Source organism: Argentina anserina, chromosome 7 (assembly GCF_933775445.1).
Source record: "Argentina anserina chromosome 7, drPotAnse1.1, whole genome shotgun sequence".
Classification (NCBI taxonomy): domain Eukaryota; kingdom Viridiplantae; phylum Streptophyta; class Magnoliopsida; order Rosales; family Rosaceae; genus Argentina; species Argentina anserina.
The window spans coordinates 9930422-9953474 of NC_065878.1; the positions used below are offsets into that span (position 1 = coordinate 9930422).

The following is a 23053-nucleotide window of genomic DNA, read 5'->3' on the forward strand; positions in this document are numbered from 1 at the left end:
ACGTTATTGAATCCAGACTTGTAATTATCAGTACTTCTTATGATAAGAGAACTTAATATTATATAGGATTAACTAGAAGCTAATATCAGCCCTCACCAATTAGAATCGTTCTATACATGATTAACTAGGTTTTTGTTTATGTCACAGCAGTTACAGCTAGCTGATTTCAGAAACAACCTTACAAACAAAAGCAGCCAATGGACCACAATAACCCAATAATAAGATTACAAATTCATAAAACACAGACAGCCATGCATAGCCTCTTTCTTTAATATAACGTCGAACTAACCATATTGATAATCGAGAGTGATATGATACACAGCTGAAACGTATCGTTGTTCCTCTTCGTTAATGGCGAAACCAACTGTCTCTCCTCGAATCCATCTCCGCAAGTCGTGGAGGCATCGACGATCGAACTGACCAGGATATTGGCGTCCTCGTTGTGCTTCATCTTGTAATCCTTGATGGCTTGCTTGATGGTGGGTCTGGCGTCTGTGTAAAGCTGCAAACAATCATCCAAACATGCTCTTACAAACTTGTCCAGCTTCTTGTTCTTGAGAAGGCTCTTGATGAACCGCCTCGTGTCAGTCACGTTGTGCTGGACTAGCTTCATGGAGATGAGGCCGAGTTGCCGGAGATCGGCGCCAGAGCTGTTTGGGGCGGCTTGGAGAGAAGTCAGGCAGAACTTGTAGCTCAGGTTGGGGTCGTTCTGAGCAGCTTTTTTGCAGGTTTCAGAGATGAGGTTGTTGGCGGTTATGGGAGTGAAGGTTGATGAGAAGAGAAGGAAGAGAGGGAGGAATAAAGTGAAAGTGAATATGGAGGTCGTCATATTGTGGGGATGATAAGAAGTTTTGGGGTTTGGCGTATTTATAGGTACGTAGTTTGGATATGCTTATCGTACCATAAATGTGAGATTATGGGGGAGGTGTGGAGACTTGGAGTGTAATACTGAAATACTATCTAAACAGAACGAGAGAAAGAATGACATGAAAACTGATTATAAAGGTTTGACCTAGTTTGCTGGCTGGTGACGAGAACTATTATGGGGACTCTATAATATGAGAATTTAGATTAATAAGTTAATTGATTTTACATGCTTTAAGGATATATATAGTCTCTATCCAGAGTGAAGCTTCACTCTGGAATTACAGAGTGAAGTTTCAATTTTAACACACTTTTCGGTTAAATTTTTTCACTATAAGCGATTCAATATTTAGATATGTTATTTAAGATCATCTTTATAAAGTTTCATCTAATTTGACAATGGTTTGAGCTTTCAAAATTGAGATTTATACGAATGGTTCACGTTGAATAATTTTAATTCATTCATTGATTTAATCTAATTCCAATACCTTAACAATGTCCGAATTAGATGAAATTTTGTAGAGATGATCTTGAATAGCATACCTAAATATTGAATCGCTTATGGTGAAAAGAACTAGACTGAAAAGTGTCACAAAATTGGAACTTCACTCTGTAATTCCAGAGTGAAACTTCACTCTGGATATATATACACAACTCCTTCCCTTAGGTCAGTTTGGAGTTTAGATTAAACAATGATAGCTAGCTTGATACAGCATTGTTGCGCATATTACTTGAAACTATCAGTTAGTGAAATCTTTCTCTCATTTTCAGTCGCATTCATTTTATTTTCATTCTTTTATCAATATGGTGCACATAGGTGTTAGATTCGTGGTATGTGTGGTTGGAAATGTCATTCTGGCTGGCCTCTTCCCTCCCCAAATCCTACATGAATTCATACAAATGTGGAGAAAAATGATTGTGAAGGCTTTCGATCCAAAACCCTTATCTAATAACGGTGTTCAACTGTTTGTTAGGCAATAAGTTTTAGCGTACATTAGACTTGGTTTTGTCACCTAATTTGTTTGGTCCTTATGGCCGTCATGGCGTTGTTCCAATGAATTTCAGTTGTGCCAATGAATTAAGTATTCATTACCCTAAAAAAAAGGTTTTGTTAGGCAATAGGATTTTAGTCACTACAAACGAAATTAGGTGTATTTCTTTTTAGGGAAGCGATCTAAGTGCTCCATGAATCCAGTTTTTCAAACCCAAACCACCTTGATCCAATGGTTGAAACTAGTATCCCAAACAACAAGAGCAGAGCCGAATTACAGGTCCAACTTTGCACTTTCGACAAAAGAGGCCGCGGCCAAGCATAGACTTGAAAACTATGAATTAGTTGACTACAAATCACTAACAATTCAATTTTGTACCATACCAGCCTGAGACAACTATTTATCCTCTCAAGAATAAAGCCTGCATCTGACCATGTCGACAATGGCCTAAAAGTGACTCGCCTTCTTAATTGGAGTAAGAAGACTGTCTAAGGAATTCCAAATGGTGCCGAAACTTCAATCTCCAACTACAAAAAGATTGAAGCCAGCACCGCCGTCATGTTATTAACTTGTAAAACCGCCGACCCTGCAATTACAGGAGTCAGCTCTAGAAATGTTGTCGCTGGGAGCAACTTCTCTAAGACAGTCGACGTCGCAACCTACACTGACAAAGATTGCCCTCCAATGAAAATGTCTTGGACTCTTGGTGGCATCCTTCATCACGCTCTCAGACTCCACAGTTAAATCAGAACCTTCAATCATTCATTTGAAATTATTATCCTAAGAAAAAAAACTGAGAAATTAGATATATTGTATTGAAATTTTTATTTATTTTTGTTTATTCTTATATATATATATATCTGTATTGGTAATTTCTCATATGTTGACAAAGTCAACACTAACTTTAAAAAAAGAGAAGTCTAAGTGATGTTTGAGAAGTATGAATAGAAGCTCCCGGATATGATTCGGAAAGATAAAAAAAACACATTCAAAAAGCTAATTTGATTTCTCATTCCTGTTTCTTCTGACACAATGTTTGTGTACTCATAACCATTATAAATTATGCAAGAAGCGTACACGGTAGAAACAAGATTTAGACAAACATCAAAAACCTAATGCAAAATACTAGAATTCACTAATAACAAAATAGAATAAATTAGCAACTATGGGTACACCCGGAAGAAACAAGAGAAATACATGATGGTTTAACTAATAACTTGAATCCATCTCCATCAAATTAAAATGTATGATGTGCCTTATATAGGTATTGAAATAAACCTATTGTATTAGAAATAGGAAATAATACATTATATGCTAAGATTATAAAATATATTCTAAAGGAAACTTAAAATCATAATTAAAACATAAATCTCGAATCTGCTCTAATTTGATTCACGAGACAAAATCTGACTTTTGCCCGAGTATCTCGGTATATCCAAAATAGTAATTTATGATTGATTGCATCATTAAGAAGCCTATTTGAATACCAATTTTCAATATTCAAATCATTCTTCTTAATGTGACGACGCTTCTTTCTTTTAGAGATTCTTTGTCGAGAGTACCTGAAATCTCGTCCTACATCAATCTCCTCCACTTGAAAACAACTCGACCTTGAGTTCATCTTGTAATATCCTGTATATTTTAATATTTGTATACAAATTAATAAGAGAACTCATAATTAAAATGGTTATGTATTGAGTTAAGTAAGGCTTGTCTGGTAATATATTTGAACCTGGTGGTTATGTTAATATTACGATCTACGTCGCAAAAGGAAAATTTTTAACGAGTTTAATGATAAAGTTCGTATCATAATGAGATCGAGATTGACTTTCACATAAAAACGTCGTATGATTATCTACAAAATAATAAAATAAAGTAGAAACTAAAACCGGTTTAATCATGACTATCGGTTTGAGATAAGATTAGAACTGGCATGTTGTTTTAATCATGACTATCGGTTTAAGGGTGTCACCCAACAGGAGGGGTCTCTCTCCACTGAACAGTACCAGCGCCTTGAGCCACCGCTCACTTTTTTCATCTCAGTCCGGTGAGCCCATGCCGATCAGGATGTCACACATGTGTTGATGGGTTGAGTCATGAGGCAATTGATCTTGTTTTTAGTTGAGTCAACTTCTATTCAAATGAGTTCGTCGATCCCCCAAATCGAATTTGTGATGGTAAATTCTAAACTTAATAAAGCAGCTATTTATATGGAAATTAGGATAATTTCTCTGATTACGTATGGGTTGGGATGCCACAAATGGTATCAGAGCTTTGTGGATATGATTTATGGGGTATGAGATTTGGAAAATCAGGTTCGCATCAAGTTTTGTTGTGTATTTTGGCGTTGGTATAATCTATGAATTGATTTGTCTATATGGTTGCTGATTTATGTTGGTCAACCATTTAATGAGTCATCAATGCACAATTACCAACTCTTTAACAGAAAGGTTTGAACGATTAATTTATATTGATGAGTAATCTGGGGATTTAACTTGTGTTATGCATTTTCTGGGTTTTTGGGGTTTCACTTCTATTTAACTTTGGGTTGGTTCTATTACCTTGAATAAGAATGAGGAATTATCCCTGATGATATTTGTCACTCCACATTGTTTTCCTAGTCTGGTTAGGAACTCATGTTTGGTAAGGTTTGACTTCTGCAAACATTTGATTTTCAATTAGTGAGATAATCATGGCTCTACAAAGCTTATTATGTTAGAACCATCTCTGATATAGAATGTTTTTATATCTTGTCTTATATAAATATGTCAGTTGTCTATGATTTATTCGATCCTTGTTTCATGGCTTAGAAATAGATCTGACTCTCTTTGAGTTCGTCTCTATATATACAGTATTACTGTGGACTAAGTGAGGTGAGTATTTTGATTATTTTCTTGGTATACACAGATTTGGGTGTCATTTTAATTATTTTCTTGGTATTCACATGGTATCAGAGCGAGTCTCTCTCCAGTCGCGTCTCTAATCTGTTATGGGTCCGAGTCGGGTGTCACTTTGTTATGAGTCCGAATTGGGTTTCATTATCATGTCATCGAATGATTTCTGATTGACTTGTCACCAAGTGTCGTTGATTACTTGACTTTGGATTATTTCGTCACAGTGTGTGAGATGTTAATTTGTCACGTGTAGACCTAAAAATTAAGTTGCATGTGACGAGACGTGTTGGAGATGAGAGATCTCACATCTAAGAAGTGACAAATAAAATAAAGCTTATAATTAAGTGAGTGAATAATACACAATTGTACATAGACTTTTTTTGATTAAAACCCAACACTTATGAGGTGGTTAAATTGAGACATTATCGGTACAGTTGATTCATGAGCCACGCTTGTCGCTGTTTAACAATCCATTTTTATCAATATCAACTAATATGCAGTATATATGAACTATCTTTTGAAATAATTTATAATTAAACAGAGGTCCAAAGCAACTTAAGGTTCTTTTACTCCAGGTTGATCACTAACTCTGGTATTTTCATTAAGTAAATGATTTCCTTATGGGATTTTCCACCTGATTATGTATAACTTTATTGTTGAGATTTGATGTTGTGTGTAGTGGTACAGTAATTGACAAATTGTCTAGCCTTCTTTGCTGCATGGTATTATTATTTTTCCATAGCTTGTGTTAGTGTATGGGTATCTCATCATTGTCTGGTATAGAGATTTTAATTTTGTGCTTATATATCATTTAGACTTAATTAATTTTTTTCCTGCTACTAGATCATGAGTATACTGTACAAATCTGTTGCTTAAGCTACTCCGGTCAGCGATTCAAGTTTGAACCTATTGATGATCAATGAAACTGTGAAACTTAACCGATGCTAAGGGTTTTATGTTTAGCACATTATGCTTCCTCTAGTGACATTAGGCCTTTAAAATGGGCTGTGCAGGGCTGGGCTGACACGACCCTAAGATATGAAGACCCACATACTACCCGGCCCATGAATTTTTCTGCCTTAGGTGTAAAATGGGCAGGGCAGGGTGAGCCCTATCACAATATGTGAAACCGAGTCCGCCTTTTGGACGGATAAAGTTTGGACTTAAAAAGTCCGTCCATGGCCCGGCCTACATTTGGTTCGTGATTTTGGAATAATAAAATATTTTAATGTTCATTTGAACAAAATTTGATAGAGATAAGAGTTGAGCCCATAAACCTCTTTTTATAAGAATAACATATTTGCCAATTGAACAAACAGACAATTAATTCTTAATATTTAATATTTTAAATCTAAAAGAGAAAAACAATTTATTATTAACATGGGGTGAGAATGGACCGGGCTACGGGTCAGCCCTATAATATATTATATTAACAGGGCTTTGAGTCGGCCCAAAGCTTGAAAAATGTTACCAATATCCTACCCATTCCAAAATGGGCCGAATTAAGTCCGTCCATCAATTTGGGCCGAATTAGCCCACGGCCCAATTTTTTTGGGCTAAGTTTGGGTATGTTCATCAACCCTGGGCTTAATTTATATGCCTAAGTGACATTGTTCAAAATTGAATATGTTGTTAAATCTCCTTGCTCTGTGTATTAAATTAAAGTCTGTGTAAATTTCTGAAGTACTTGTGCAAATCATGTTATTACTAGAGAGATTTTGTAAATTCTATTTGAGCTCAAAAGAAAAAAAAAAGGGGGGGATTACTTTCTGAATTCATAATTTAATGGTCTGGGAACGTCTGGAATGCACCGCGGCGCCAGCTAAACAGCTCTTTTGTCTCATTATGTGGCAAGCTGCGATTGGCGCTGACGGATGAGGTCGACATTTGGTTCTTCATGTGGTTCGGCAAAAGTATTTTGGCTATGAATTTTCCGGCGCGGCTCGATCAAGCCGATTGAGGTCTATTACATCGAGGGTAAATGTGTGTGAAGGTGTGTAGGGGAAGATTCACAGCCCAAAATTTGAAATAGCGAAAACCTGTGAAAATAGCAAAAGAGGGGAATTAAGGGGAAGCAGATGTCTTGCTTCTGCTGCCCAACCAGCCCCATAGTCATCTAAGCAAACTACTCTTCAATCCCAACCTTCTGATCCTGCACTCTATTCCCTCCGTGATTGCTACGACCACCGCCTTCCACGTGGACCCGAATCGGAGGCAAATTGTCCAGAGACGGAGACGACGAGGTATGGGGTATGGGGTAGTTGAATCAAGCAAACAAGGTCATAAGGATGACATTGGCGGTTGTGGGAGGAAAAGGAGGGAAGGGTTTGAGGGTTATCGTGGGTACAGCCGTCGGGTCTCCGGTGCGTAAAGACTTGTTTGATCACTCTAAACACCATGTCTTCTCAGTCTGCATCTGATCAAGTAAGTAAGTTGTGTTCTTCGATCTTAATATTGTTGTGCATATATTGATATATATAATCGATCAAGAAAATTGTCAAGTTTATAGACTAAGGGTTTATGGGGGTGTTAGGTTTCATATCTTAATTTCTTATGGGAAATAAATTATGAATCATGTAACTAGGACTTCTTCTATATAAATATGTTTATCCCCTTTCAATTGAGAAAGACGCCATTTTTGATAATTTGACATATATGGTGAAACTCAAGTGTAATTCTTAATTTCTGTAGTCTGGGTGTGTGCATAATCTTATAGTTAAAACTTAAAAGTACATAAGTATACTATTTACTACAATGTATCCACAATTTGATTGCCCTTTTTACCATGATAAGTATACAATTTACTACAAAGTACATAAGTATACAATTTACTAAAATGTATCTACAATGTATTCACTATGAATTTTGTGATTTTGATTCAAAGTTGTGACCTGTTGTAGTGGTACACTTTCATCTACTCTATAGAATCCCTTTTCTCTAATCGAATCAGTGGAGTTCCTTGCTTGACAATGCCTTGCCATGTTGCTCAATATATGTTTCTGATGTGTTTTAGAATTTTTTGTTTGACCTGCTATGATTGTTTTGTAGTGTACTAATGCACATAAGCTTATCCTTTTTCTTTTTTCTAGTTGAATTTAGCGAATCTTTGGTTGATAAAGCATTTTCCTTTGGTGTGATTCTGGAGAGGAAACTATGAATATGTATGATCCTCATGTACAAATATTGATTCAACTTATCTAACCTGTCTTGGTGCAGAACAATTGTGACATTTGTCTGAGTAGCATGGCAATCCCAAAAGGCCAAGCCATAATCATGTACAAATGTTCCCACTCTGTTATCTGGTGTGGCGCCATAACCTGCCGTTGTCTTTCTCTGTGCTTCGAGTCAGGCTTGTAGATCGGCACAACGTAGGTGTTTCTGTTGGATCTGTTGGATATATTGATTCTCCTCTAGGTTGGTAGATATTGTCTAATCTGATGGTTGTGTAGAGAAACAACAGATTTATGCAGGACCATCACTGCCACGAGTTTAATTGAATCTCAAAGCCTCTAGATTTTAGTTCAATTCTGATTTCGGGGTTTATGGCCATCATCATCATCATCAAGTGGTTCAGTAAGTCTTCTCTATATGCTAGCAAGTTTGGTTATGAACCTATTTTTATTTACATCAATTGGAGATTTCCGGGCTTTTTAGAGTCTACGAATTCATATCTCTGAGAGTGATATATATGATAACTGAAGGTGTAGGGTGGTCTTCAATGAATTGATTGAGGCTTTGTTTATTTTCCAATGTTGACAGGTAAAGGGGGAGGATGTGGCTGATTTGGCCACTAATACACCATCACGAAACTTTAAATTGAACTGTAGCAAGCAATTCGTTGGTTGTAAAAGTTTACAACACTCTAGAAACACCTAACATACTCATAGGCAGTAACACACATCAGGGATTATTTGATTTATTAGCTGCTTCTATTCTTCACAAATTCGGTTTTTGTGACTGTGAAGGGCAATACTCGTAAAATTAAATTCTGTCATTGGTGTGGTGTGGTGGTGCAACAAAGCATGAGGAACCTGAAGGCGAGGAGAAAATAAGAGCTATTTGTACAGTTTGTGAGAGGATTGCTTATGAAAATCCAAAAATGGTATGCCAACTAGAATTTGCTTTGCTATAGAAATGTCCTTGAGACTGCATGTAAATGTAGAATAATTGCAGAGTCTATTTATTAGGATCTACATTATTATGAGTTAATGTATCTATTTGGTATCAGAACTATCATATATAAGTTAGCCGGTAGGATATGTATAGTAGTTTTGCAGCAACTTTTATATATGTTCCATTTGCATGTGTGTTTTCTTGTCGCTTGAGATTTATAGTAAATTTCATCATATGCATTCAAATTTGAGTTCCGACATATTCTTTTGGAATGTATGCCACTATAAGTTTTTGTTGATTATGATATCTGGAAAACTAAGTTGAACTACATTCATTCACTTAAACTGATTAACTTTAGAACATTTTCTTTAAAAGACACTCTGGTTTTCAACTTGGCATTCTTACAATCCTATGCTGTAACTGAAATTCAATGCATGTGTGGCCTTCCCTTACGTAGTGTTGTTATAAGTCTTGTTACATTGATATTAGTCAGTGTGGTAAGCTTCCGTCTCCTTGTTTCATAACATGGTTCTACTTTGCAAGAGGAACATTCAACCATCATATGGTCTTTGGTATGTGTTTTCTTTTAGTGGAATGAACACCTTTTGCAGGTTTGCTACCACTCTCTTTATTTTGTATCTGATGTGATCGATATCGGGTGGCATCTGTTGCCATGTTCCTGTGACTATTTTTATTATATTCTTATGTGGAGGGAGGGGAATACCTTTCCCAATTAACCTATGTTCCTGATCCATATTACTGAAATAATTCATTTGATTGAGATACATGCATTTGTGTCAGTACTTAGTATATACTTTTTTTTTAATAAAGTTCTGCTATGTTTATCTGTTAGGGCTCCCAAGGTGGAAGGTGGAGTGGTCTACTGATTCCAGCATGGATGAATGACTTCAAGTATGTAGGTAGATGATATTGAATACTTGCACTTTGAAAATTCTCATACTTGTCTCTTCCTTTTCAGCAAAATCTTGTATTCATCTCCTGCAATAGAAACGATTTAATGATTTAAATAGTAAATGCCTTTTTTTTCTTACAATCAGTATATCTTGGTCATATGAGTCGTATCTAATGCAACATCATCTTCGTAGCATGGTCTTATTGGTTTACTCAAATTGCTGATGGTGATTATGCGTGGTTCACTCTCAGCTAGCGTTTCATATGAGCATGAGAGATGGTTGGATCAGATAGTCGTGCTAATTATGTTACTATGAAGTACGAATACACTGGCAAAATTCTCTGACTCATTGGATGCCAAACTTCAATGGAAGTATGAATTTTCTGATTTTGATGAAGCACTCAGGAAGCTATGGTTTGCAATAAAGCTTCAAATTATATGGTCTATTCCAAAAGACGGGTTTCTTAGAGGAAGTTTTGTTAACACTCGTGTTATTGACAGTTCATGTGACCATTCTGTATGAAATTCAGGTATCTAACCTCCAATTTTGTGAGCTTAGTAGCTTCTGATTATCGTGTGCAACATGTGACATTTGATATGTACGTGACTGATGTTTGAATGTGAATGGGATCATGAGCAAGAGTAATTAACATGTCTAGATCTTTCATTGAGAGTAATTATCCTAACAAATAAAAGGAAATATTATCAAGGTGAAGACCGTGAAGTACTCACTTTAGTCACTTATGTATAGAATAATCTAAAAAAGATGAAACATAAACGAAAATGGGAATCAAAGTTGGAATCAAAGGTTAATAAACATTATATCACACCTTAGGCCTAGCGATCCCGACGGTCGGATACGGTCGATCGGCACCATACGATGCATCCAGCGTATTTATTAAATACACCTGACAAAATTTTATAGGATTTGGATGCCGTTGGACCGTCTCATGCATCGCTCAACAGTTATATCATGTTTATATCCTTAGGGGGGTTTAGGGTGGTTTAGCGTTGAGCAAAGAGTCCAACGGCCGAAGGAGACCCGATTGTGACCAAATTTTTACACGACGCCCACGTAATATCAAGGAAGATATCGGCTGGCCCCGATCGTCGACCTATATCCCGTAATTAAAAAGTATTTCAAGGTCCCCCAATTTTCCTACTAAGCAAGTTGTCTAGGTTACTAAACATTATGTCACACCTTGGGCCTCGCGATCCCAAAGATTAGATATTGTCGACCGGCACCATACGATGCGTCTGGCGTATTTATTAAATCTGAAATTCAATAATTTTTTTACCATATGCATAATTATATGTAAAGATCACATAACGTGGTGTCGATTGAGCACGAAACGTTTCCATCATATAGTCGATTCATGATGTTACAAGTGTAGTATAAAAGTTATACTATATTAATTAGTGGCCACTTCGGTGATCCACAACTTAAGTAATGAATATCGTCGATCGACACCGGCCGATATGATAAGCATATTTATTAGGGTACGCAGCCAAAATTTCGTCCATTTTAGACCTCGTTTGACCGCTAATTTTTCGAGTCAACACAAAAACACGCGTTTTTACTAAACGGAAACCATTTGACTGGAGTCTTCCGAAATTATTTTTTGGGATTCGACCACACACCCTCGTTCGGTAATACTACCTGGTTGAACATATAAACCCCATTCGGCCATCGGCCTCCGGTGATAGGTCTACCCATAGAGCATATTATTAGCGTTTCAGATTGACCGGACAAACCGATGGTCAAACAAGCCCGAAATTCGATAATTTTTTTACCATATGCATAATTATATGTAAGGATCACATCGTGTGGTGTCGATTGAGCACGAGGCATTTCCATCATATAATCGCTTCATAATGTTACAAGTGTGGATCTAAGTGTAATAAAAAAGGTATACTATATTAGTAGCCACTTTGGTGATCAACAACTTAAGTAATAAATATAGTTGATCGACACCGGCCGATGTGATTAACATATTTATTAGTGTGTTCTGTCAATATTCTGTTGATTTTAGACATCATTTGACCGTTAATTTCATTAGACAACACAAAAACGCGCGTTTTTATTAAACTGAAATCCTTTAACCGGAGCCTTACGAAATTCTTTTTATAGATTCGAACGCACACTCTCATTAGATAATATTACTTGGTTGCGAACATACAAAACTCATTCGGCCATCGGTCTCCAGTGATAAGTCTACCCATAGGGCATATTATTAGCGTTTTAGATTGACCGAACAAACCGACGGTCAAACAAGTCCGAAATTCAATAATTTTTTTACAATATGCATAATTATATGTAAGGATCACATCGTGTGGTGTCGATTACAAACGAGGCGTGTCCATCATATAGTCACTTCATGATGTTACATGTGTAGTATAAAAGTTTTACTATATTAATTAGTGGCCACTTCGGTGATCCACAACTTAATTAATGAATATGGTCGATCGACACCGGCCGATGTGATAAGCATATTTATTAGGGTACGCTGCCAAAATTTTGTCAATTTTAGACCTCGTTTGACCGTTAATTTCTCTAGTCAACACAAAAACACGCGTTTTTACTAACCGGAAACTATTTGACTAGAGCCTTCCAAAATTCTTATTTTGGATTGGACCGCACACACTCGTTCGGTAATATTACATGGTTGTGAAAATATAAACCTCATTCGGCCATCGACCCACGGTGATAGGTCTACCCATAGGGTATAATATTAGCGTTTGAAGTTGACCGGACAAACCGACGGTCAAACAAGCCCGAAATTCGATAATTTTTTTACCATATGCATAATTATATGTAAGGATCACATTGTGTAATGTCGATTGAGTACGAGGCGTATCCATCATATAATCGCTTCATAATGCTACAAGTGTGAATCAAGTGTAATTAAAAAGTTATACTATATTAGTAACCACTTCGGTGAACAACAACTTAAACAATAAATATGGTCGATCAACACCGGCCGATGTAATTAGTATATTTATTAGTATACCGTGTCAAAATTTCGTTGATTTTAGACCTCATTTGACCGTTAATTTCATTAGACAACACAAAAACACGTGTTTTTACTAAACGACAATCTTTTAATCAGAGCCTTACGAAATTCTTTTTTTAGATTTGACCGCACACCCTCGTCCGACAATATTACGTGATTGCGAACATATAAGTCCCATTGGCCATCGGCCCTCGGTGATAGGTCTATCCATATGGCATATTATTAATGTTTTAGGTTGACCGGACAAACTGACAGTCAAATAAGCCCGAAATTCGATAATGTTTTTACTATATGCATAATTATATGTAAGGATCACATCGTGTGGTGTCGATTGAGCACGAAGCATTTCCATCATATAATCACTTCATTATGTTACAAGTGTGAATCAAGTGTAATAAAAAAGATATACTATATTAGTAGCCACTTCAGTGATCAACAACTTAAGTAATAAATATGGTCGATCGAAACCGGCCGATGTGATTAGTATATTTATTAGTGTACCGTGACAAATTTTTGTTCATTTTAGACCTCATTTGACCATTAATTTCATTAGACAACACAAAAACACGCGTTTTTACTAAATGGAAACCATTTTGACCGGAGCCTTCTGAAATTGTTTTTTTTATTCGACCGCACACCCTCGTTCGGTAATATTACATGATTGCGAACATATAAACCTCATTCGGCCATTGCCCCCGGTGATTGGTCTACCCATAGGGCATATTATTAATGTTTTAGGTTGACCGGACAAACTGATGGTCAAACAAGCCCAAAATTCGATAATTTTTTTACCATATGCATAATTATACGTCATGATCACATCGTGTGGTGTCGATTGAGCACGAGGCATTTCTATCATATAATCGCTTCATTATGTTACAAGTGTGAATCAAGTGTAATAAAAAAGATATACTATATTAGTAGCCACTTCGGTGATCAACAACTTAAGTAATAAATATGCTCGATCGACACCGGCCGATGTGATTAGTATATTTATTAGTGTACCGTGACAAATATTTGTTCATTTTAGACCTCATTTGACCGTTAATTTCATTAGACAACACAAAAACACGCGTTTTTACTAAACGGAAATCCTTTAACCATAGCCTTACGAAATTCTTTTTTTAGATTTGACCGCACACTCTCATCTGATAATATTACGTGGTTGCGAACATATAAGTCCCATTCGGCCATCAGCCCCCGGTGATAGGTCTACCCATAGGACATATTATTAGCGTTTTAGATTGACCGGACAAACCGACAGTCAAACAAGTCCGAAATTCAATAATTTTTATACCATATGCATAATAATAAGGATCACATCTTATGGTGTCGATTGAGCACGAAGCATTTCTGGCATATAGTCGCTTCATGATGTTACACGTGTAAATCAAGTGTAGTAGTAGTAGTAGTAGCTTTTGTGTTCGCTTGTAGTAGCTTTAAAATTCGACAGTAGTAACTTTATAACTCCATGGTAATAGCTTTGTGACTGAGTGGTAGTAGCTTTGATACTCCTTCGCAATAGCTTTATAACACGCTGGAAGTAGTAGCTTTTGTGTTCGTTGGTAGTAACTTTATAATTCGACGGTAGTGGTTTTATAATTCCATAGTAGTAGTTTTGTGCTTGAGTGGTAGTAGCTTTGATACTCCTTCGCATTAGCTTTATAAGATGTTGGTAGTAGCTTTTGTGTTCGTTAGTGGTAGATTTTCATGAGTAAAAGAAATGGACAAAATGAACGAGATTTGAAGTTGACTTAACAAACAGACAGTCAAATAAGCCCGAAATTCTGTATTTTTTTACTATATGCATAATTAATAGTGATGCTACATTTTTTTACCTTAATCATTTGTATAGAAATTGACATTGAATCACATTAATAAGTAGTAATTGAATTCATAGTTTTAGAAGAAGCATTCAAAAGTGACACAAGGGAAGAGTTCACAGCATAGTATTAGAAGAACAAAAGCTTGTGAAACTTAGTGATTGATACGAGTGTTCAATATACAAGAGCAAGAACAAAAGCTTACAGCAAAAGTGAATGACTAGGAATCTGGGATAGGATACTAGCTACTGCTTTAAGATTTTAGTCATTGTGTTACAGGGCAGTTGAACCAAGCTGAAGGATATGATCATCTGCTGCCAATAAGAATGAGAACTCTGATCTTTTATGTTGACGAGGTTGAGTGTCTGTATATATCTCTGAGTCTGAACCAATGCTCCCCCGGTTAGGATATCACATATTTTTACCTAACAATCAATTTGGAGAATTTGTCAAGCTCCTTATTGTTATCTCGTTCTAAAGATATATCTATGTCCAACTCCTTTGTGTTCAAATCAAGTTGTTAAAGTTGGAAGAAAAACAAGGTAAGAACTGGACAGTCAACAACACCATGGAAAGCTTTGGATTCACCACAGATGCATATGTGGCCAGCTTTATGAAGCAAAGAAAAAACCGAACCAAGTTAAACTATGAATGATGGAATTCAAACCAAACTTTTACTGCCCTGACCCCTGGTGCACATGCTTCTACTAAGTCGCACCAACAATCAATACATATAACTTACGGAAGTTGGTTATTCAAAGTTAATGGGATTAAACAAGACCGTGTGCAACAATCAAACAAAGCCAAACAAAACCTTTAACACTCATATATGTGGCATATTTAACAAAGCAAAGACCGATACCTATATAGATGTTTACAGGTGAGGAGAAGAAATCTACCAATGATAGTTTTGTCCTTTTAGAATGGTCCATGATCTGAAGGCAACCAATAAACATGCTAGAATTTGGTTAAACAGTGCCCCATGATAAGGGAGTCGACATATGCAGCATCAGATTAAAGTATTGTTACCTATAGAGTTGTTTTACGAGCATGAGTATAGCAATTTGATGATTCAATATTGTAGAGGACAACTTGATAGATATGTTAGCTCATTCTCGCAATTGTTTTCCATGCCCATAAGGTCCACAAACATATAATGACAGTCTTGAAGCTCCCTGCAGAATAACAAAAGAAAAAAGTGTCTTGCTTAGTTGTTTAGGTCAACATACATTGAGAATGTAAAGTTTTCAAGTATACAATTGTAAAACATTCTTAAAGATCACTAATGACAGGTAAATCATACTGTATTACCTGCATCTCCAATCAGCTCGGCCATCTGCCTAGAAAACTAGTTTAAATCAAAGACCAGTCTTAATAGCTTTGACTATGTTCTCAAGCATCAAAGGGAAGAACACTAAACAATTGACATTATGCATTTGCTGACTTTCTGAAGCTCCAGTTCCATTTAAGTAAACTAGCATCACTACAAATAGTCCTCAAGCATTGAACCGTTCCAACATCCAAATCAAAGTGTGAGAAAATGTATGACACATGAAAAACCATATTCACAAGCTCCAGAAAGTCTATATAAAAAAACCCAAGTAAACCACACATAACTTTCACCGATCAAGCAGCCTAGTATCCCCTACAGTACCGATGCATAGAATTCACAACTTGAGCTATACGAAAATAAAAAAACTTACTCTTTTTTTTTCCTGATAAAGAATTAGTTGGTCACAAGGTTTGGATCCGATCACAACAGAGGTATATGCATTTGCAAGAACAGAAAAAAGGGTAGTAGCAGTCAATTAGTGATTTTGCTAATTTTGTAAAGAAAAAATGAACATGAAACTAACAAAAGAGAATACATACATTTCTCTTCAAAGAAGACCTTGGCGGAGGCGATGGCGAGGAGAGAGAGGATGATCAAGGACGCCATGGTGTCGCTTCTTGCCAAAATCGCCGCCCTGGTCCGGCAACAAAGCCATGGTCATTGCAACTACTTGATTTTCCAAACCCCATCAAATCCTCCGCCTCCTCTGAACTCCTCCATCCACGAATTCGATCAGCAATCTCGACAAGAACACGAATTTAAAATTGATATTAAAAAGACTGCATTATAACCAAATTCATTCCAATTCTTGATAAACCATCTAACAATCTATACTACAAGCCCCCAATCAATTTAAAACAATCTATAGAATAATATCCAATTTAACAGTAAAAAGACTGCCATCGATTCGTTATTCCCCGCCATCCCCTGCACCTCATCGAAATCACTCTGTGTCTGAAACCATTGTTCTTAAACAAAACAATTTCTGAACAGATCTACATTAAGTGCCAAATAATTGACAACAGTTGCTCATTACCTGAATACCGCAATATGAATGAGACCGCCGAATGCTTATGAAGACATGGTAAAACGATTCACAAATTGACGTCTTTGATGATCGGAGGGTCAACAGAGCTTATCAATGTAAGCATCGAAAAATCTTCGACGGTGGTGGTGGCTCCTCTTCGACGATGAGGGGAGATGCGGCCCTGTTCCCCCGGTCAATGATCTAGATCTGTCAATCCGACTTTCGGGGCTGTGAGTCCCTCGGTCGGCTTCGTCGAGCCGCGCTAGAAAAATGACAGTCGTGACTTTTTGCCGAACTGGCGCCCATGTGGAGATACAGAAATTGGACCTCAGCAGCCTGCGCTAATCGTAGCTTGGCACCTAATGGGACAAAAGAACTGTGTAGCCGGCACCGCGGTACATTACAGACAACGCCCACTTGCAAGTATTTGTTGAACTATTTTGCTTAAAGTGGCAGACACAGTAGATATCAGGGCCTTGTTTTCTTGTGCTTGTTCTTCCGTTTCTAATGATTATTGAGAAGGCTTTTATTAACTGCTTGGTAAAAGACTTAGACGAGTTTGGCAACAGTGCATTATCTTTATATGTTGGTATAAAAATGTGCTTAGTTCTTACCAATTATGTAAGAGTTGTATATTGACTCTTTTTCATCCTCTTCAACTAGAGTCTGTTGTAGTATGGTATCTATAATTGAATTTCGCAGTATTCTCCACTTAAAGGAGCGCAAAGTTATCTTGTTTGTACATTGTTCGTACAGACTTTAAAGCCATCCCACTTATAAAAAAAATTGAAATTAGTTTTCTATGCTACTTTTGTCATGATATGATATGATCATTTAGTTCATGTCATGATAATAATTGAAATATTAATCATCGGAGATCATTTAAGCACCCTTGTTGTGCAATTTCTGCCTGAACATAGTTCTATCTTGTGATTACTTCTGATTGTTAATGTTCTTTACTGATTTTGTTATGCTCCGATCATGAGCACGGTCCTATTCAACTATGACCTTGATTTTGAGATTTTGGTTATTTTGGGTAGTACCCTAAAATCTTAATTAGTTCTATTAAGTGGGTGTCCCAAGGCAATTTCATTGCTTGGTGTTGTATGTTCTATGACTTCTATCTTTTGCTCGATATCACACTCATTCATTTGGGATATGTGAGGGAAGAATGTATGCTTGTATGCTTGGAACTGCTGGGAAGTCTCAGATACTGAACTATTACATAAATTCTGAGCTGGTTATGACCATAACATGCTGAAAATATATTGATAGTAATTTGTGAGAATTTCTTTTGTAATTTATTTGTTTTAATACTAGAGATGTTTGATTTCGTGGCATACATGTATGAGATGTATGAACTTAATTGTATCTATATGGTTTGACGTACAATGCTTCTATATATGTTTTCTTTAATGCTAATTACAAGGCAGATATACCTCTATACATGTTAAGCAACTACAACATGATTATAGGCTCAGTGAGCCATTTTGATTATTTTGATTGTGTTCTAAGTACTTCAATTTGGGCAATAAAGTAGATCTATCCTATTCTATCCTGACTCTGTTATCACTCACACTGAGAAAGTCGAATAGAATCGGTACTGGGTAGAAAAGTTGCAATTGGTAAGGGCACTTCTAGCAGGCACCTTCTAGTTATTATTGTGCTGTTGTGCTCCTAATCTTTGCTAACCATTTTTACTTATTGACGTAGATGAAAGAAAAGAAGCTTTGGTTCTTTGGATCTGAAGTGACTGGTTCTCTTACAGGTGGGAAGAACAATGAATAAAGGAAGTGCAACCATATAACTTGTAAGATATATTGATTCATGCTGGTAATTAGCTATTATATCTTTTGGTTATGGTTTGTCTGCTTTATTTTGCCCTGCAGAAGAGATGCCAATTAGCATATGTTTGCATAAGTTATACATGATTAATTTATTCTTAATTATGATTAAAACAGACAAGTGAGACTTTGGATTAATAATATAATCTCAAGAAAATTAGTGATCAAGTATACATAGCTTAATTAAGCTAGTTTGTGTGAGAGCTTGGTCATCTTTTGTATAACTTTGAAAATTAAAATGCCATTGTCAACAAGGTTGTGTATTCAAATTTGTAGCCATACTTGTTAAGAGCAGTCTTCACTTTAAGATTTGAAATTTCATTGTGATTGTCATAGCACTTGTATACACAACTGACATCAATGTGCCATCTTGAAGAGATTATATGTATATAATTGTTGTGTAATGAACCTTATATGGAACCATATATAAGAGAATGATGCAGGTGGCACGATTACCCTATTACCGCTTTATGCGAGGGATTATGATTACGGCCAGAGTGCCCGGTATTACCGCTTGATGTGGGGGATTACGGCTGACTGTTGGGTATTACCGCGCATGTGTGGGCTCTTCAGGGGCGGCCCGTGGGGTGTTGTAATTGTGGAACAGCACAGGGCCTCAAACTGTTGAGGCCTGAAAAAAAATTATTTAAGCTTATTTATAATAAAAAAGAGTGATTTATTAATTATTACTAAGTCAATTGATAGTTCAGTTGGCTAAATCGTGCATTGTCCAAACCATGTCACTAGAATTCGAATCATCTTATAAACCCTTGAACTTTTTTTGTCTTTCATCCCTTATTTATGCGATTTCAACACTAAAAAAATCTCATATCTACAAAAAAAAAACCCTCTCGACTTCTAATAAAGTCTCATCTCATTAATCAAGTTTTTATTATTTCCGCGATTTCAGCACTCAAAAATATCTCATATCTACTGGAAAAATAACCCTCTCGACTTCTGATATAGTCTCATCTCATTAGAAAAACTTGATTATGAGAATTTAATAGATGACTTTGCATCTAAGACTCTCTCGATTTCTAATACAGTCCTTTTGTAAACAGAGTTTAATATATTATGAGAGTTTAATAGATGAACTTTGTAAACAGAGGATATGAGAATACCCCTTTTATTGGAAGATTTAGTTTATCGTTTGTTTGTTTATTTTTTCTATATATTATGGCAGAAATACCTCAATACGTAAGCCGCACAAGGCCACACAAAACGACGGACCGGCCCTGGGGCTCTTGAAATCTATTCGAGAGTGATTTTGGATCTAACAGATGATGGAGATGAAAGGAAAGATTCTTAATAAATGACTAATTAGATATGGTCTCTGGTTTACATGAATAGATTAAAATTTGATATGCAAAAGTTTTACATTATTGTAAGTTGAAGTTATACGTTTGACATGACCATGTACTCAATTGATGGTAAGATTATTTTTTTTTGTAATCCGTATAAATGATTATGGGTGTTAACTTATTTTAAATTTCGAGGAAGAAAATTCTAAAGGGGTGAGTTTGTAATATCATGTATATTTTTATATTTATATACATATTAATTAGAGAACTCATAATTAAAATGGTTATGTATGAGTCGAGTAAGGTTTGTCTGATAATATATTTGAACCCGGTGGTTCTGTTAATATTAAGATCTACGTTGCAAAAGGAAATTTTTTAACAAGTTTAATGATAAAGTTTGTATCATGATGAGATCGAGATTGACTTTTGAATAAACTAGTCGTATGATCATCTACAAAATGATAAAAGAAATAGAAACTAAAACCTGTTTAATCATGATTGTTTATTTGAGATAATATTAAAACTGGTCCGTTGATGTGATTGTATAAACTGGGGGATGATCATTTTTAAGGGGGTCACCCAACATAAGGGGTCTCTCTCCACCGAACAGTACCACCGCCTCGAGCCACCACTAACTTTTTCATCTCAATCCGGCGAGCCCATGCCGATCAGGATGTCACACGTGTTCATGGGTTGAGTCATGAGGCAATTGCTTTTGTTTTTAGTTGAGTCAGCTTCTATTCAAATGAGTTCGTCGATCCCCCAAATTGAATTTGTGATGGTAAATTCTAAACTTAATAAAGCAGCTATACTCTATGGAAATTAGGATAATTTCTCTGATTACGTTTGGGTTGGGATGCCACACATCTTGAATGCAGCTCGATCATTAGTAGGAATGAAACATAATGATTTGTTAATTTCCATACTCGAAGCTGCGAAGCCCGCAAGACTTGGGGACCATCATTGTAGGCCTTTTCGGCAATACCGGAGCTTGAAGCTCCTACCTTTCGACCTCCCTCCTTGCTCTAAACGGGTTTCCGACGACATTAAAGAGGATTTTAGGCCGCAAGAATGACATTGAAGAATTGGGTGGCAGTGGCTTGTCAGTCATTTTCTAGCCACTTTCCGGACAAGTTAGACTTCGGTCCAGGTATGAAAGTTGCTTAACTCCTCATGATCTACAAGTTTGATGTAGGAGTCGAGAGATTTTGGGTAAGTTTGGAGTGTCGGCACGTGGGGCCCGCATAGGGCAGCGCGTGGCGCACATCCGGTCTTGTTTGGGGTAATGTTTTACTCCATAGTGATGTGCTCGTCGATACGAGCATGTACATATATAATTTACATGTGTTATGTTAATTCTTGAGTATGTTAGTTGTTGTCGGAAATTTAGCCATTATCGGTTTGAATCGTGGAGGTTTGAGTTGGACATTGGTGTAGTGCTGCTAAGGTGATGGTTCTCTGGGGACCTTGGTAAGTCAATGAGGAAGGTTACCGCTTTGGCAATCTTTGGGTTAGATCTAAGAGTGGAGTTGTAGGCTTAAGTATTGTGTTGGTTAGTTGCTAAGTTTCAAATTGTCACTTAGGTGATTGATCGGAAGCATAGTGCTTGTTTTGGGTGATATTGAAGGCATTGCGAGAGCAAGAAGGTGAGTAAAATCATATTTGATGGATGTTCATGTATGGTTTTAAACGTAGTCCATATGACTTCAACTTATACAATTGGTTCCTAGAACTGCGCTCTATTTTAAAATACATGAGCTTGTTTGTCTACGATTCGTATGAAGTAAATCGTTATTTTAAAGGGAAAATAATTTGAAAAACCTTTGTGATTATGGACGTTAGGTAATGCATGTGATTATTGTTGGAGTAGGTGGGAGGTTATAGATATAATATAGTCATTTATATATGTGTATTTAATGGTAATATTATACATATATACATGAATGTTATATTGTGTAATGATCTTGTTCATGGTAGTGGAATGGGGGAATATGTGATATTTGTGACCTTTAAAGGGTGAGTAAATCATTTCATGAATTCTATTTCATTGTCTTTTGGTAATGAGAAATTATTGGAGAAAATATATTTTGTTTTAAAATCATATGAACTTAATCGTCAAAGGTTCTTAGGTAAGTATAATGATTTTCCTTTATAAAAAATTACTCCAATGATTTCTCATACAAAAGTGAGTTATCGATAGTAGATAACTTGATTTTTGGTATGCATTTTATGAATATAAATTTGTGTATATATATATGATGCATGTATATATATATATTTTTTCTTTTTTTGTATTGATGAGGTTGTCCTAGGGCAAATCCATTGGCATGATCCTCTTCAATGGAATTTAGATAGGTACTATACAATCTACGTCGTGGAGGTTGGCAGTGGTGAACTTCTCCCTTGGATCATTGGTCTGCTAAGAAATGGGTGAAACTTGCTCTACATACTAAATGATACGGGAAGTGTACATAGTAGAAACATGGTTTAGACAAACGTAAAAAACCTAATGAAAATACTATAATCCACTAGTAACAAATTACATAAATTAGTAACTACGGGTACACTTGTAAGAAACAAGAAAAACTTCTCTTAATACATGATTAAACTAATCATTTGAATCCATCTCATCCAATTTCAATCAATGATGTGTCGTATATAGGTATTGAATAAAACCTATTATATTAGATACCTTATATGCTAAGATTAGAAAATCTATTTCTAAAAGAAACCTAAAATCCTAATTAAAACATAAATCCTAAATCTGCTCTAATTTGATTCACGATATAAAATCTAACTTTTACTCGAGTATCTCGATATATCCAAAATAGTAATTTATGATTGATTGCATCATTAAGAAGCCAATTTGAATACCAATCCCAATATTCAAACCATTATTTTTAACGTGATAACGCTTCTTTATTTTAGAGATTAT

General features: G+C 36.1%; 1 protein-coding gene and 2 long non-coding RNA genes across 15 annotated transcripts; 1 reads left to right on the forward strand and 2 right to left on the reverse strand.

Annotated features, from left to right (window-relative positions):
• Window positions 1-149: 149 nt before the first annotated feature.
• On the reverse strand, window positions 150-829 carry LOC126803130 (putative invertase inhibitor). Its single transcript, XM_050530888.1, has one exon. It carries the CDS (start codon window positions 827-829, stop codon window positions 269-271), a length of 561 nt encoding a protein of 186 aa, XP_050386845.1. The 3' UTR covers window positions 150-268.
• Window positions 830-6719: 5890 nt separating this feature from the next.
• Window positions 6720-10334, forward strand: LOC126802563 (uncharacterized). Of its 13 annotated transcripts, none has more exons than XR_007672994.1 (4): window positions 6722-7174; window positions 7967-8323; window positions 8510-9783; window positions 10028-10334. It is a non-coding gene; the product is annotated as an uncharacterized LOC126802563 (long non-coding RNA). The 13 variants fall into 13 exon arrangements; XR_007672993.1 differs by having other exon boundaries at window positions 6724-7174; window positions 7967-8852; window positions 9717-9783; window positions 9970-10334; XR_007672987.1 differs by having other exon boundaries at window positions 6724-7174; window positions 7967-8852; window positions 9717-9783.
• A 4336-nt stretch (window positions 10335-14670) lies between these two features.
• On the reverse strand, window positions 14671-16953 carry LOC126801757 (uncharacterized). The gene is made up of 4 exons (XR_007672870.1): window positions 15925-16953; window positions 15643-15788; window positions 15476-15548; window positions 14671-15038 (listed from the first exon to the last, which is right to left on the reverse strand). It is a non-coding gene; the product is annotated as an uncharacterized LOC126801757 (long non-coding RNA).
• Window positions 16954-23053: the final 6100 nt, after the last annotated feature.